This window comes from Corvus hawaiiensis, chromosome 4 (genome assembly GCF_020740725.1).
Source record: "Corvus hawaiiensis isolate bCorHaw1 chromosome 4, bCorHaw1.pri.cur, whole genome shotgun sequence".
NCBI classification, from domain to species: Eukaryota; Metazoa; Chordata; class Aves; order Passeriformes; family Corvidae; genus Corvus; species Corvus hawaiiensis.
In genome coordinates this window covers 65,476,603-65,493,103 of record NC_063216.1, presented here as the reverse complement: position 1 = coordinate 65,493,103, position 16,501 = coordinate 65,476,603, and the positions used below count along the sequence as shown (strand labels likewise).

At 41.1% G+C, this 16,501-nt stretch overlaps 1 protein-coding gene across 1 annotated transcript in view; it reads right to left on the bottom strand.

Moving 5' to 3' along the window:
- Nucleotides 1-8,341, bottom strand: part of LRRK2 (leucine rich repeat kinase 2) — a 64,750-nt gene extending 56,409 nt beyond the window's left edge. The window contains exons 1-4 of the mRNA XM_048302402.1: nucleotides 8,038-8,341; nucleotides 7,864-7,949; nucleotides 3,525-3,631; nucleotides 360-448 (exon numbers count right to left, since the gene is read on the bottom strand). Of these exons, the coding sequence (XP_048158359.1) occupies nucleotides 360-448; nucleotides 3,525-3,631; nucleotides 7,864-7,949; nucleotides 8,038-8,197 (442 nt within the window). The 5' untranslated portion in view covers nucleotides 8,198-8,341. The remainder of the gene's footprint in view (nucleotides 1-359; nucleotides 449-3,524; nucleotides 3,632-7,863; nucleotides 7,950-8,037) is intronic.
- Between the last annotated feature and the right edge of the window lie 8,160 nt (nucleotides 8,342-16,501).

Sequence of the window (16,501 nt, the reverse complement as noted above, 5' to 3'; positions counted from 1 at the left end):
TTTCTCAACATTTTCATTGAAACACTGTAAAATCCAAAATTCTTTAATACTGCCCTTAAAATTTACTCTGACAGTTCAAATCCAGCTTTGTATAACCCATGGCAAAATTCTCTCTTAAGGTAGCATTTCACAATAGAACTGATGTTCTAAAACTTTACTGCTAAAAGACAGCTCATACCTACCTGGGAAAAAAGGTGCAAAATAGTACTCTTATTATTTTGTATACAAATACAAATGACAAGTGACTTCACGGAGTAAAACAGAGAGAAAAATCCAGTCTGCCATGTACAGCCACACATTTTATATCAGTTCTGTGTTTTAAAGGTTTAGATGAAATAGGAAAGTAAAGCACACAATACCTGACGTGAGGAGTAGATTTAATGCTTTTAGTCCTATTACTGAAAGATTTATATTTCCTTTGTGGACTGTAAGCATTTTAAGAATCTGCCTAAAAATTAAAAACAAAAAAAAAAAGGGAAAAAAGAGTTATAGCTAAAGAAATATTGACACAACGTCTTATCAAACATTTACTTTGAAAACAGAAGTAGTTACAGAAATTAGCAAAACCTTAAAAAGCTCTCAATTAATTTTTTAAAAACCTTTTATTTCAGTTTATGTTTTTTCAACTCACCAATGAAGTAATATTGGAATTTTAACTACAATCATACTTCATTAAAATACTGATGTATAATTTATCCAATTTACTTTCGTTTTTAGTTAGTTATGTGAATTAATTCTGCAGAGTCATTCAGGAGGTGGTTCCTCTCCAGAGCACCGGGCTGTGGAATGTGGACAGCACAGCACTGCTCTGCTTGCTGCAAGAGCTCAGTTACACTGAACAATCAAGTGTTTGGTGGAAGAGAAGTAGCAGTTTCCCAGCTGAAAAACTTGAACAGCATCTTGATGAACTCTACCCTAAGTTTCAGTCATACAGCATTTACATGATGCTGGACAAATCACTAAAAAGAAACAGTTCCTTGCACACTCCTTGCTTTCTGTATGTCTGTTCTGACTTGTTAAACAGAGAGAGCCAAACAGTGCCAAGTACTGCAAAATCCAGGTCATGTATCAAATTAGGCACCTAAAAATCGGTAGATACTTTTAACATATTTTACTCAAACTACTATCTATAAAGCAGTGACTAAAAATCTGTAACACCTCTTTAAAAAAAAAAAATTAAAGCATTGATTTCACACTGAATGAAGCATATCTCAAGGGGGGGGTGGAACTGTAATTAAAAACTAAATTAAAATGCATAGACTTACACACAAAAAAAAACCAAATAAAGAAACTTTTTTTTAAACTTTTTATTATTTTAGAGAGCTGGACTCTGCCATTTTAATAATCCTCAAATGTGAATCCTTGCATATATAATATCCAATAAAACTGGATTGTGCAGTAGTTTGTGATAAATTAGTTGATATTCTTGACCTGTCTTGAAAAACATAAGCAGCACTTGAAGTCATCCAAATTTCATACCCCAGCTCTGGCAATGATGTTTTTTGCCTTGCTAAAGTCTAAATTTGTAAGCTGGAATGAATGTATCACTGTTTTCCATTCATACTATGATGCTTCTAGTTTCTCTCTCCTCTGTTATAGCACTGGTGTTGTAGGTATGATGACCAAAGTAGACATGAGAGGCAAAACCTGATAGGAGTAATAACATCCTTTACCTTTAGAAAATTCCCTCCCATATACCCTCCCATTTCAAATATAACATGAAGAAGGATGTAAAACTTTCTAAACCTCTTCTGCTGTAGGAGAGTTTAACATAAGAGATTACAAAACATCTCGTGAAGTCTCTTTAAGCTTGTAGAAAGAATGCAAATACACTGAAGGAAATTCTCTCTCTCTTCACACTGATAGCGACTATTTAATTATTTACCACACTGTCAAGAACACCTGAATCAAAGGCAACCTACCATTTGTAAACATGACTGCAGCATAGTCAAGTTGGGTCATAGCTGAGAGACAAATGAAATAAATGCTTTTTCTATATTCAGATTCCTATTCTCCTAAAATAGTTACACACACAAAAGGGAAAATCTCTTGCAAAAAAAAATGAACTTTTCTTCTCTATTGTAACTGTTTCCTGCCTTCCTGTAAACAGCAAGTATTCATTATGGTGTTGATTCACTGCTATTCTCGTCCACTTCATGCACAAGGAACATGAGATATAATTTAGCTGGCTTGCTCTGCCTTTGGCACTGACAGAAACGCCTGAGCCCACTCCCCCACTAAGAATAAATCTCTCCACAGCAAGGAAAACTATCAACATGTCAGACAGGGATACACAGTTGGCTAAAATATTGGTACTGAGAAGGAATCATGTACAGCAACGCTATCATCAGATCCTTAGTGAAGTTTGAGTTTGAAAGGGATGCTTTGTTAATTGCACACACTGCGTGGGCGCTGAGGAGGCTGTGGGAAAGATCAGCCCCAGAAAGTAATTCTTCTGGGACCTGAGAATGAACAGCAGTATCTCCAGCTCTCAGAACAACTTTCAGTCAATTAACAAGCTTTTAAGCTGCCAGAGAAATGGTAACTATCATGTGCAGCTCAGTTTTTTCTTGCTCATGAAAAGCAACCCAAATCACTTTTGCTTTCCAACAAAAACCACCAACATATCTTTCAAAGGAGTTCATTCCCCTACTGACCATGTATTCTAGCCACTATAAAACAAATAAACAAACCCCCACAAAATCAAAATGCATCTTCATGCTATCTTTCAACAGCAACCTTTCCAAGGAAGGGTGTGGTGAGGACTATGGAGGCAGATTCACTAGGTTACAAGGCTGTGCTTGTTGCTGTCATTATCAGCCCTGAAGGCAGCAATCTGTCCAAGAGAGAGAACACCAAACCAACCCCTATAAGCATCGACCCTACATCTACAACTAGCATTTGTTACTGGGCAACTATTCAGCCAACCTATATGGGTGTTCATCCCATCTAACCACAGACATCCAGAAAACACTTCTTTAGGCTTCCTTTGACAGCTGATGGAGAAGAGCTGAGCAAGCCCAAGCCACAATTTGCTCCACTCACTAAAAAGATAGAACAAAACATCCCTTCTGAAGGCAATTGTAAATACTTACTTTTAAGATAATAATAAGAGGTGTGACAAAATCTATTCTTCTTGATTTACACTACTTTAGGCTTGTGGATATAATTCCTCACATTTGAAAGAAAACACATAAACATCCAGGTAATACTGCATCTGTCAAAAAGGTTACTTGTCTTCTTTTTTTTAATGTGTAGTGGAATTTCCTATATTTCAGTTTGGGCCCCTTGCTTCTCATCCTGTCACTGAGTGCCCCTAAGAAAGGCCTGGCTCAATCTCCTTTACTTTCTGCACCAGGTATTTATATACACAGATAAGATCCTTGTTCATGTGAGTGTCAGATTCTGAAGGCTGAAAAAATCCACAAAAAAACGGATGTAATAACTTTATATATTCTATTGCATATATAGGCTACCAAAATTACCAAGCTTTCTGGCAGACTCTTTGCATACAAAATACTTACTGGTGAACACCCAGTACTTCCCAGTCCTTCCCAACATCCTTAGGAGCTATGTTTTGTAGAGTACTTGGGCAAATTTCTATTAATTTACAAAGAAGTGACCAGCCCATCTGTAAAACAAAAATGCAGCTATTTTAGAATAGATATTCTGCTTGGAACTTCAACATTGTCCTCTGATCCTTGGCTTTTGCAAGACAGCTGTTCTGTTACCTAGCTAAATCAGTATGGGAAAATTAATTAACACACGACAAATGGAATGAAAAGTTAAAAGATGGAAGCAAAACACATGCTATTGATTCTGAATGCAGTGCTTGCAGGAACACATCACTCTAAATCTGCTTCAGCATTGCTTGAGGATAAAGGGCACACAGTTAAACGAGATGCGGACAGACAGAAACATATGCTGTGATCCATAATATGTCATCACTGGCCAGGGAAACCCCCTGCACTATTACAGGTAGTTCAGCCTTATTGAAAAATGTGTGTTTTCATAAGAACTTGCCATTTAATTGAAAATTTTAAGGATAAAGTATAGGTTTTTAAAGGTGTTCAATGTTTTAAATGGGGATGAGATACGTAAACAATTACCACACATTTCATATTTTTGCCATCAACCCTCAGTACCGTGTGCTTTCAATATGTAACAAAGGCAGTGCAAGTTTTGAGATCATAAGGAGTGAAAGACAACTAAACCAAATGTATTTGTTCTTAATAACTACCTGTTCTATCCTATGCAAATTCTTTGACTTTCAAACATCTGTAAATAATGCCAAAACCTAAAAATATTCCTCTTTGATCTTCTGTGTTGAAGAAATCTCGTCTCTTACAAATGTTTACAGGCTGATATGATTGAATAGGCTGCAGTGAGGAAGCAGTAAGCAAAATCTATACAAAGAAATAACCAATGAAAGAAAATCCCTCTGTATTGAAAGAAAATAGTGAACTGTGAAATGTCAAGTCAAGATGATGCAGATTCTACAAAAAGGAATTATGAAAAGGCATATGAGTTTCCTTGAGCATATAAGTAAATAAAAAGGTGGAAGCAGGCCTGTGTGCTTTAAGAATAGAGTCAAGACAGAAGACAATATGTCACAAAGACTCTATGCATAACTGGATCACTTTTTTACAGAAGGGTTATGTAAAGCAAAGAGGTCAAGATGGGACAGCCAAAACCAGGAATGTAAATGGCTACCTCCAAAGAGTTTAACAGCAAAGTTCATATAAAGTGCATGATCCCTAAACCTGCAATCAGTATGACTAGAGACATGGAATTACAAGTCTGGTAGTGTAGAGTCACCCACAGAACAGCATAAGCTTGAATCTAGACAGCTCTCCTGACAGCACTGTAAAACGTGCAAAAAGCGATGTAGCTCCCTGGGGACTGGAATTCTACTTTTGTTTTTCACATACTTGGTTGCAGTGTGAGCATAGCCCATATCTGCAGTACTTTTGTTTCTGTTTCAGTTTAGATTTGCTGAGCCAAATGTTTTAAGCCAATTACAACCTTAATGTCTGCAGATTGAGCTTGGCCACGAGCCAGTTTCCATGCACTTGTCTTCCTTGGATAGCAAGCTGCCTTGCCCTGCATGAGACTACAAATCATTTACTATGGACATTCAGGCTGGTCTGTGTAACTGAGTCCTAACTAAGTGTAGGTACAATGAATAGTCTTAGCAGCCATCAGTCCTCTCCAAGATGAGGATATGTCATTCCCTAATTTTCCATATTCCAAGCAAAACAGGGTTTATCAGGGTAATTTCAAAAACATTGTAGAGGTGACTATTAATTGATAAGCTGTTTATTCCTTAGAAAAGATTTTATTTTAGAAGTCACACTTTATAAGAACACCTTAACTGCTTTTATAAAATTTAGAATCCGATGAAAACTTGCTTAATGACTTTAGAAAATTCCTTTCTGTATTAACTGTTTCTGATGAATTTTATATTCCCAATAAACATTCTTATTTGGATTGTTAGGACTCCTAAGTATTGACAAACATTTATCAGAACTGTGGATCCAGAGAAGACCAATGGAAACATCTGACCTGCTGATATGTGGCCTATTTTACAATATTAAAATCACAACCTGGGGTAACAGAGAGCTTATCAGCTGTTTAATAATTATGTAAGAAACCAAGGGTCTTTTAAATAACAGAAATCCTAAAGGCTACAGGGAAGGGAAATAAAGCAAACAAAGATGTCCTTATAAACACTCAAACAGGCCGCTACATACAGAAACAGTTGGTAGCAGCACTGAAACTCATTTTTAAATCAGACCCTTTTCGTTTCTAGCATGCAATTAATTTATATTACATTAGGTCACACCATCTACGTGAGACAATAAAGCTCTGCTGACTGCTCTTTACTCAAGTGCACTCATATTTTGCTCTAGAGTTTCTAAGCTCCTCCAGTCATTGCCAGAGCAAATGCAGAAAACTACCCTATTTACTTAAAGACACATATTTTACTTTCAGGAACTACTGGCTTTCCACACCAGTACCTTCCTACTTCTGAAGGAGCTTGCAGGGTTTATGCCTGCAGTCTGACTTGCAATATTGATCTAGTAGGCAAATTTGCCCTGTACAAGTCAGTGGAACAACAACATAATGTGATGTTTTGTAACCAGTTAAGGAGGGGAGGTAAAGAAAGTTCTCACTTCAGGTATGTCTCTGTGTTTATTCTCTTATGTCAGTCAATTTTTTTACAATGCCAAAAGTAAAAGGAAATTGACTAATTACTTATTCAATAAAAAATCATTAATACTGCAAAGAGACTGCACTGAAATCAGGATCTCATTACTTCACCACTTCTGTAAAGTGAGAATTGTTTATTCACAAAGACTACAAACAAATAGCAGTGAATGAAGCAAAAAGACAGAGCTGTACTTACATAGTGTGAATGTTTGTTAACATCTGAACTGAATGTGAAAGAAGAGCTGCCCAAGACATTTTATAGGGAATGGGATTTGAGCTTTGCACTGGCTGTGAATTTCCCACTGCAACACAATATAGCAATGCAAAGGAGGTCCAGGACTTCTAAAGTGAAACACTGTATGACTGCAAATGCAGGCAGGTAGAAAATTAAAACTAATTTTAAAATTTGGAATTAGAGTAAGGTATTTTAATAGAGTTACAATGAAAATTAATCACTATCTTCTGTATGCGATTCAGAGAGTCTTGTGCTATCATTTCATACCTATTTCTTGTTGTGATTGATGTTTTACTTGCAAGTTTAAACTTCTGAGCAAAGGTTTTATAAACTCTTATATATGTAATATGCTTTATCTTGAAAATAACTGTTGATTAATCTTCCTGTATTTCTTAACAACCTGACAATTGAATAGTAAAATAAGTAAAACCTTAAGATACTGCACAAATATTTGGTCTTCAAAGAAAACCTGAGATCATTGTTATTTCAGATTAATCACTACAGAAGTACAATTTCATACTTAATCTGAATTTTGGGCTTTTGACCTCTAGCTAAGGTCTAGTACACAGAAAAACCCCCAAAACGAAAACCTTTAAAATACATTATTATTTAAGAGGCATTTGCAATATAATACATGTTTTGCCTTCTAGTTGAATTGAAAAAAACCCCAAAACATGCAAAAAATATTGTAACTATATAAATGGGCTTAATAATTAAAAAAAAAAAATCAAGTGATTTTCACAGAAATCTGGAGCTTATGAACATCCTCTATACACAGCATAGTCAGAAATTTAATATATGCCTGCCAGGAAGGAGCTGTTTCGTATGACAAGTCTGGCAGCTGTACCATAACTACAAAATCAAATTGTGCAAGCGCCACACCTAGTCCAAATGGGCCAATGCTAAATTACAGGAGCAGGCAGGCAGAACCTTAAATTGCAGAACCTACTCTTAGCTAAAATATTCCCCCCTGCCTTTAAAAAACTGTGCTAGCACAACTCTCAAGAAAATCATGCTTTTCGGAAGTTTGTCTGACCATAGCAAAATTCAATATGGACACATCAAAATTATATAAGATAACATTACCGGTAATTTAGAACCCTACATTACACAGTATTCACATTGCCTTATTTCTATTTTCTATTTCGCCTCCTTCTCCCGGTAAAAACAGACACAGCCAGTGGCGTCTGCAGTAAGTTGGAACGCTTGGTCCCTTTAAACGCCAGCGGTGACAGCGCCCTTCTACAGATCAGAGCACTTCATGAAGCGGCCCAGGAGACAGACAGCAAGTTAAGGAGGAATCAACAAGCCGAACAAGAACTTTATCCCGGGAAGGGCCGCGCGCTCGCGCATCCCGCGGAGCGCAGCCGGAGCGGGGGAAGCGGCCCCGGCCCCCGCCCTGCCCGGCCCCTGACCTGCTGCACGCCCGCCGCTCCCGGGTACAGATCCACCACCAGCAGCAGGGGCACGTGGACATTTTTGCCGCTGAAGAGCCGGGGAGCTGTGGGGGGACAGAGAAGACAGAGAGACAGCGTTAGCGACCGGCGGCGGGCGGGACAGGGCAGGGCAGGGCAGGGCAGGGCGCTCACCGCTCTGCCGGGCCGCCAGCTCCAGCAGGTCACTCAGGGTCTGCACCAGCGTCTCCAGCCGCTTCCTCTCCTGGACGTTTTGGAGCCGGACGACCAGCTTCCTCAGGGCTTGTTCCTCCCCCGCCACCGCCTCCCCCTCCTCAGGGCCGCCGCTGGCCATGGCCGACCCGCTGCCCTCTCCGTGCCCATCCGCCGGTCGGCGGGACGAAGGCTGGGCTGGGCTGGGCTGGGCTGGGCGGTGCGGGCCTGTCCCGCTGCTGCGGCCCCGCAGTGCCGCCGCCCGGCCGGCGTCACGCGGCCCTCTCCGAGCCGCCCCTGCCGCGGCCTCCGGCCCCTCCCACGGCGCTGCTCCATGGACACGGCCAAGAACCGGCCCCCGCGGGCGACCGGCCCCCGGTAACCCCTGGTAAACGCCTGCGGGACACGCGCAAGCGCCCGGCAAACAGAACAGACCCGCGGGCAGCTCCCCCTCACAGTGATTGACGAAACAACTGCCCAATGGAGCTGCCGAGCTGGACCCGCGGTCCGCCCAGCAGTGTCTCTGCAAAAAGGTCTGGGCAGGCGGCGATAAGGAGTGGGTGGCTTTGGTTTATGGGTTTAACGAGCTTTGGGGGCGAGGATCTGTGACCCTGTGGGTTACCCGCACTGAGGCAGTCTGTTCCTGAAGGGCTGCTCCCTGTAGAAGGGTGTGGAGTTGAGCCTTGGAAGAAGGGAGGGGTGAGATGAAGGTGTTTTGAGACTTCATTTCCATCTCTAACTGCCCTACTCTAATTTGTTTGGCAATAAACTAATTTCTCCCAGTTGAGTCTGTTTTGCCTGTGATGGCGATTGGTGAGTGATCTCTCCCCGTCCTTATCTTGACCCATGAGCCTTTTGCTATGTTTTCTCTCCCTTCTCTAGATGAGGAGGCAAGTTACAGAGGGGCTTTGCTGAGAAGCCGGTATCCAACCAGGGTCAACCCACCACAGTCCTTTTTGGCTCTCACATTACCCTTGCTTGAAACCACAGATGTCTGGAATCTTCGGTGTGTATCTTCTACCTACCTTGATAGTAAATGTTGTAGAGTTGAAGTGTCTCTGCTTCTTCCAGCTCGCAGCTGCCTCACAGTCCTGGATCACTTGTAGCTCCTTCAGTAAGTAATTGTTGCAATTGTAGATTCCTGAGCTAGACAGCTTGAGCCTGAGTTAATGTTTCCTCTTCTTTCCACTTGGGTTGGCAAAGAATAAAATACTGTGCTAGTGTTTCTGAGGTCCCTGAATAAGTAAAGAACTAGCTTCTAGAGATCAGGTGTCTCAAACACTAATCTTGTAGCGTGTCTCCCAAGCTTCATTCCTCTGCCGGCAACAGTTCCTGGAGTGCTGTTTGGAGAGGATGCCAACTTCTGCTAAGTCTCTGGGAGTCTGGTAGAGATTGACTAAAGTCTTCTGAAGTGTGTTAATTAGTTAGACTAGAAGAGAAGGGAAAGAATGGGGTAGTCTTGGGAAGCATCTATATTGTAGTTTTCCTGGATTTTTCTAGGGAAACCCAGTGAAGATATTAATATATCTTCACCAGAAGGGGGATGGGATCAAATTTAAAGACAGAAAGTTTAGATTAGATACTAAGAAAAAAATGCTTTACTGTGAGGGTGATGAGGCACTCTAACAGGTTGCCAGGAGAAGTTGTGGATGTCCCATTCCTGGGGGTCCTCAAGGCCAGGTTGGATGGGGCTCTGAGCAAACTGGTCTCGTGGAAAGTATCCCTGCCCACAGAAGGAAGGTTGGAACTAGATGGTCCTCTTCCAACACAAACCATTCTATGATGTGTAGAAGTGATTAGAGGTTGTGACTGAGCTGTCTTGTCTTGATGTCTGGCAGGAAAAAAGCTCTGATAGTAAAGTGTAGTTTTCTGAATGTCATTCTTATAAGAGCATGAGAAAAGGGCAAAGGACTACCTCTGGAGCACCTCTTTAATGTTTTTCTGCTCTGGAAGCTTCATGTATTTCTGACCTCTTTCTAATGTTCCATCAGTGAATATGGATGGCTTACCATGAAGACCACAACAAAGGGCCACAACATCTTTAACTAATTTAAATGATGTTTTTTTTCTGTTGGGGCTCAGTGTGTTTATTCCATGTTTTCTGTTCTCTAGCAGCTCTAGCATGTTGTGTTGTTTTGTGCACGTAGTTTGAAAAGACTGTACAGAATCACAGAATTAACTGGGTTGGAGAAGACCTTTGAGATCATTGAGTCCAACCTATGACTAACACTACCTTGTCAACTAGACCATGGAACTAAGTGCCACATCAAGACTTGTTTTTTTTTAACACTTCCAGAGGCAGTGACTCCATTTCTTTTTGGCCACAGGCTATAATTGCAGATCACACAGTCTTCTGATTTGATATAGCAATTCCGTGGCATCATCATCCAGTGTATAATGCATATTGCTATATTTTCTTTAAATTATTGTAATGTTATGTATGAATGGAGAATGCATTGACCCATACAGACACTTCCTAAGTGAATGCATTTTTAGATTTGAGTCTACTGTAACTGTATTTTGTTTTAGCTCCATGTAGAAGGTCATTGGGGTAGGAACTTCTGTTGGAGTCATGCTGAAAAGGGGACTCCAAAGGAAGGGTCAAGCTGCTAGAAAACATACCAGAAGACCCACAAGAACTTTTTTTGCCTGAGTTACAGCCCATGTCTGGGTCTACGGCTCATCCCATTCCTAGGATTTGGTTTAGAAATGAAATCCAGGTTGGAACTCCAGGTTGATTTGGGTTTTAAAGGGCCATTTTTGCATTCTGTTCTCAGTCATCCCTAATGTCTCTTCTGAAAATAGTTTTCCTGTCTTGGGCCCATTTCCCTCTCTTGGCTACATACATTATCATGTTTGGAATAAGATTTTCTGCTTCATGTTTCAATTCAGTCTGTCCTTCATACTAGCAGTCTCTGACTGGCTTTTGCTATCGCTGTGTGGCAGGTCCCTCATTTCTTCACCCTTCCTAGCTTGGTGTTGACATTGATTTAAATGTTCTTTGGTGCTTATAGGGTGAGATACCAGGAAGCAGAGAGGGGTCAGCTGTGAAAGCTGTGTGTTGCAGTGTGATACAAGCATATTTCAGAACCGAAACTTCATCTTTTTGACAGGAGAGGGAGGCTGTGTGCAAGGAAAGACTGTAGGCTGTTGTTTCTTCGTTGCTGGGAAGGAAGGTGTTTTTCTGGAACAATTCTTTTCCCTGGATCATTGCTAGTTCAGTTGGGCTTTTTGGGGGGGAACTCTGGATTTTCTTTCTGTTCGGTTTTGTGAGGGGGAGTGTGTATATGAGAATGAGTTTGGGTTTTCGCAGGGGGGGAGGTTCTGAAAGTATTTTTATTTGGTTTTGTTTTCTGAGGGGTTTTTTTGTTTGTCTTTTGTTGTTGTTTTTTCTCCTCTTCCTGCTCTCCCATTATTTTATTTGCAGTGCTTTACATCACCTGGTGAGCCTGCAGAATCTGTGTTAGGTATTGCCTGGGGACTCTCCTTTGCAAGCTATTTCTGTCAGAGAGCAATGTCAGTCAGGTCCATTTTTTCACATTCAGTTTTATCTCATCATGCTTCCCCTAGAGAGGAGAATGAAAATTTAATTACAGGAGACTTTATAACCACCTTTTTTTGGTTTTGAAGTTGCTTTGAAGAGCCCATGTATGTTTATCAATGAAGGCATAATACTCTGAATAAATATTCTTTTCAGTGTTACATCCCCATTCTGTGTGTTTTAACCCTGCAGCTGGAGAGAGGGTGGTGTTAATTTGAATGACAGAAAGTGCTCAGACAGAGCCTGTTCAGAAGTGATATGACAGTTATTTGATTCACTCCTGGACAAAATGCTGATAAATGGTCCATCTGCTTTTATCTTGTAACCAGCAGGGGCTCTGTGGTGTTAATGAATTCATTGCTTCAGAAAACACTGGCAGAGCAGGTATTCTACCTCGACCTTTTCAGCTCTCATTTTAGCTATCAGGGCTTTAAAATTTAAAAAGATTAAGTACTGTCCACAGGCCCATACTTGTTCACTGCTCTCTGTATGTGAAGGTGCATCATCTTCACAGCCTCCAAATGGATGGACTTGGACAGGCACTCCAAACCACTACAGCTGGGTAGGAAACTGGCTGATGGCTGGCTCCAGAGAGTGGTACGGAATGGTGATACATCCAGGTGGTGGCTGGTCACAACTGATGTTCCCCAGGGCTCAGTACTTGGACCAACCCTGTCTAATATCTTTATCAATTATGTCGATGAGGGGATCAAGTGCTCCCTGTCTGTTTACAACCAGTTGGCACCAAAGTGGAAGTGTTGATCTGCTGGAGGGTAGGAAGGCTCTGTGGAAGAAACTGGCCAGGCTGGGCAGGATTGATGGGCCAAGGCCAATTGCGTGAGGTTCTACAAGGTCAAGTGCTGAGTCCTGCACCTTGGTCTCGACAACCCTTCAACAATGGAATACTGAAGACTGGGGCAGAGTGGTTGGAAATCTACCCAGTGGAAAAGGACCTGGGGTGCTGGGTCGACAGCAGCTGAATGTGAGCCAGTGTGTGCCCAGATGGCCAAGAAGGCCATCCTGGCTTGGATCAGAAATGTTGTGGCCAGCAGGACCAGGGCAGTGATTGTCCCCCTGTACTCGACACTGGTGAGGCCACACCTCAAATCCTGTGTTCAGTTCTGGGCCTCTTACTGCAAGAAAGACATTGAGGTGCTGGAGCATGTCCAGAGAAGGGCAGTGGAGCTGGGGAAGGGTCTGGAGCACAGGTCTGATGAGGAGCAGATGAGGGACCTGGGGATGTTTAGCCTGGAGAAAAGGAGGCTCAGGGGAGACCTTACCAGTCTCTACAACTGCCTGAAAGGAGGCTGTAGCTGAATGGGGGTCAATGTCTTCTCCCAAGCAGCAAGTGAATAGAACAAGAGGAAATGGCCTCGAGTTGTGTGAGGGGAGGTTTAGATGGGAAATTGAGAAAAATTTCTTCCCTGAAAGGGTTGTCAAGCCCTGGAACAGGCAGTCCAGGGAAGTGGTTGATTCACCATCTCTGGAGATATTTAAAAGACATGTTGAAGTGACCCTTAGGGACATGGTTTAGTGGTGGACTTAGCAGGGCTGGCTTAATGATTGAAATAGATGGTTTTAAAGGACTTTTCCACTCTAAATGATTCTATGAAATACACCTTTCTGAAAGCAGGTGCTCTACTAGAGTTTCAAGTAGATTTTAGGTATTTGACATGCTTTTCTGAATTGTCATCAGGTATGTTCCTTAAAGTCAGCTTGAGTGTTATAAGTGTATGTATGGATTATATAATAGGTATGAATATTTCCATTGTGTAGTTAAAAGATTAAAGTATAACAAAAGTGAAATTTTCGTTAAAGAAATTTGTGCATATGTTAAATTGGGCTGACACCTAGTGGTGGGAATACTTCTAATAGAGTAGTGCACAGTTTATGGATCCTTTGGTTCTGTGGGTCCTTTAAGTTAAAGGCAGCTTGAAACTATGTTTTTCTTAGGGGAGGCCAGAGAAGACCTGAATTTCTTCAAAAGGAGGGCTGTCCCTGCCCTTTATCTTTCCTAAAACTCATCTTCCCTCTGCCTGCTTTTCACTTCTCATCATCCTTTGGGTTATACTGCATTGCTGTATACTCTATTTGGTCTATATATTTACAGAGCAGATGAGTACTTCAAAGCCCGAGTAAGTTTTCCTGCTGTTTCCTGCTGAAGAGCTGATGATGCACTTCGTGGTTCTAAATTAGAAACTGAAGATGTTCAGGATGTTTTCTGCCAGTATCCAGCTGATTAAACAGCTTCTGTTAAAGGGACAAAGCTTTCATTTCATAGAATCATGGAATAGTTTGTGTTGGAAGGAACCTTAAACACCATCAAGTTCCAGCCCCCTTGGCCATGGGCAAGGGAGAACTTCCACTAGACCAGGTTGCTCAGAGCCCTATCCAGCTTGCACACTTCCAGGGATGGGGCATCCACCGCTTCTCTGGGCAACATTCCAGTGCCTCACCACCCTCACAGTAAAGAATTTCTTCCTAATGTCTAATCTAAACCTGCCCTCTTTCAGTTTGAAGCCATTCCCCCTTGTTCTGTCACTACATGCTCTTGTAAAAAGTCCCTACACACGTGTAGAACCCCTTCTAGTTATTCTTTGCACCCGTTGCCAAGTCCAGCTCCAACTTCACCGTGGCTTTCCCCACCCTATCCCCATACAACGGGACTGTGTCCTATACTCTTCCCAGGTTACCTGTCCTTGGTTCCTTTGCCTGTGCACATACTTCTTGCCCTTTAACTTGACCAGCAGGTCCGGATTCAGTGATTCCTGTCTCTTGCTTTCCTTGCCGAATTTCTTGTGCCTGGGGATCACTAATTCTTGTGCTCCAGGAAGATGTCCTTAAAAATTTGCCAGCTCTGTTCTGCTCCCTTGTCCCTGAAGAAAGCTTCCCAGGGGATTGTATTGATGAGTTTCTTGAAGAAATTGAGTTTACTTTCCTGAAGTTGATAAGGCCTTTAAAGAGAGAAAAAACCTCAACTGTAAAATTAAGTGGACTTATAGCTGGTTTCTAAGGAGGTAAAAAGCCTAAATTTCTGGATCACTGGCTTCAAGGTTGTCTTAAAGAGAGCTGGGAGGAGGAGAGTTAAGGGCCATCTGATCCAGAGTATGTAGCACTTGGCCATGATAACTAGCAAAGTGATGTAGGTTTAAAAATGAAGTTCCCACAGCTAAGGATAAAACAGCACTGACTGCTTTAAAACAAGAGTAAGAAACAATCAGCACTTTCAGAGGGGCTGAAATGTATGGACCTTGGATATAATAGGGACGTTGGTTTATGCAGTGTGGTGAACTTCATAATGTTTGGTCCACCAGAAGGTACTGCCTCTACTTATGCTACTTTCTCATAGCATAGACACTACAATACCTACAGAAGTGATGTTCCTCACCAGATAGAGGCCAACACTGTGTCTGACGTAGGTAGTACTGCTCATCTTGGGATTATTTTACTTCTTACTTATTTCACTTTAAAGTATTTTTTTAATAACTGTAGCTAACACTATACAGCACTAGTGGGTTTATAGGGCCATGTATGATGCATTTTGCCAGTGTCTAGGGTTTTGTATATCTTTTCTAATTTAATTTTTATGGGTCTCTTTCATTGTACCATAATGTCTATCTGTTATCAGCTTTTATAAAGAGTACAAATAAAGATGGGGATGCAAATGAGTGTAAATCCCTGAAGCAGAATTCAAGAATGTGGCACCAGGGTAAATTATAATCCAGCATTGTAATTTTCACCCTCTCTGTCTTTTCAGTTATTAGTGGATAGATCACACTGGTTTTAGTAAGGAAGAAGGTTCTTGGCTCTTATATGGACAGTTATTCATATGGTTTAAGTATTTACTTCGGCAATTTATAGAAAAAAATTCTTATTGGGTTTACCAGTGATAAAATATAAACTTTCTAATTTCTACAAACCTTTTTAGGTTTACTAGATGTTTTTTAGCTCTGCTGGAGAACGCATTGTTGTTGTACATGTTTTTGCACTGTTATAAAGCAAAGTAATTTTCTTTATATGAACAAAGAGAAGGTTTCAGGGTGACCTAATTGCAGCCTTCCAGTACCTGAGGGGAGCCTACAAGAAAGCTGCAGAGATATTATTTAAAAGAGTATGTAGTGACAGGGCAGGGAGAATGGCTTCAAATTGAAAGAGAGCATATGTTTAAATTAGATATTAGGAGGACATTTTTTACTGTGAGTGTGGTGAGGCACAGAAACAGGTTGCCCAGAGAAGCTGTGGATGCCCCATCCCTGGAAGTGTTCAAGGCCACGCTGGACGGGGCTCTGAGCAACCTGGTCTAGTGGAAGGTGTCCCTGCCTACAGCAGGGAGGTTGGAATTAGATGGTTTTTAAGGTCTCTTTCCAACCCAAGTCATTCTTTGAATATATGATTCTTTACAACAGCCTATTTCATTAGTCTGAATGTAAAAATTTTTCTAAGCAGCACTCACTGGATTTGCAAGTAGCTAAAATGATTGACAACTAGACAATCAGACAATCTGTGTTTGTATGTCTGTCCAAGCATTCTGGTGCTGTATCAAGTAACTGATACATGATAGCTAAGCTATCTCATAGCAGGTCCTACCACTGAAATAGCATAAAACTTCCCATTCCCTTTACTAAGAGGACATCTTTCTGAATTAGTTGCTTATCTATTTATTGCCTTTTTCAAACTAGAAAAAAATTTCAATCACTAACATTCTTAAAGTAAAATAAATGAGTACTAGTTGGTAACGATCTTAATTAGCCAAGTACTTTCCTTAAAGTATTGAAACTGGTTTAGCCTTTGTCGTCAATGACAGTGGTAATGCCTGTCCTCATTATTTCCTCAGTTAAAGTAGCAGGACTAGTGTTAACTTCATTTATTTTCTTGGGAAATTGAGAATTTAAGTGCTTCAAACTT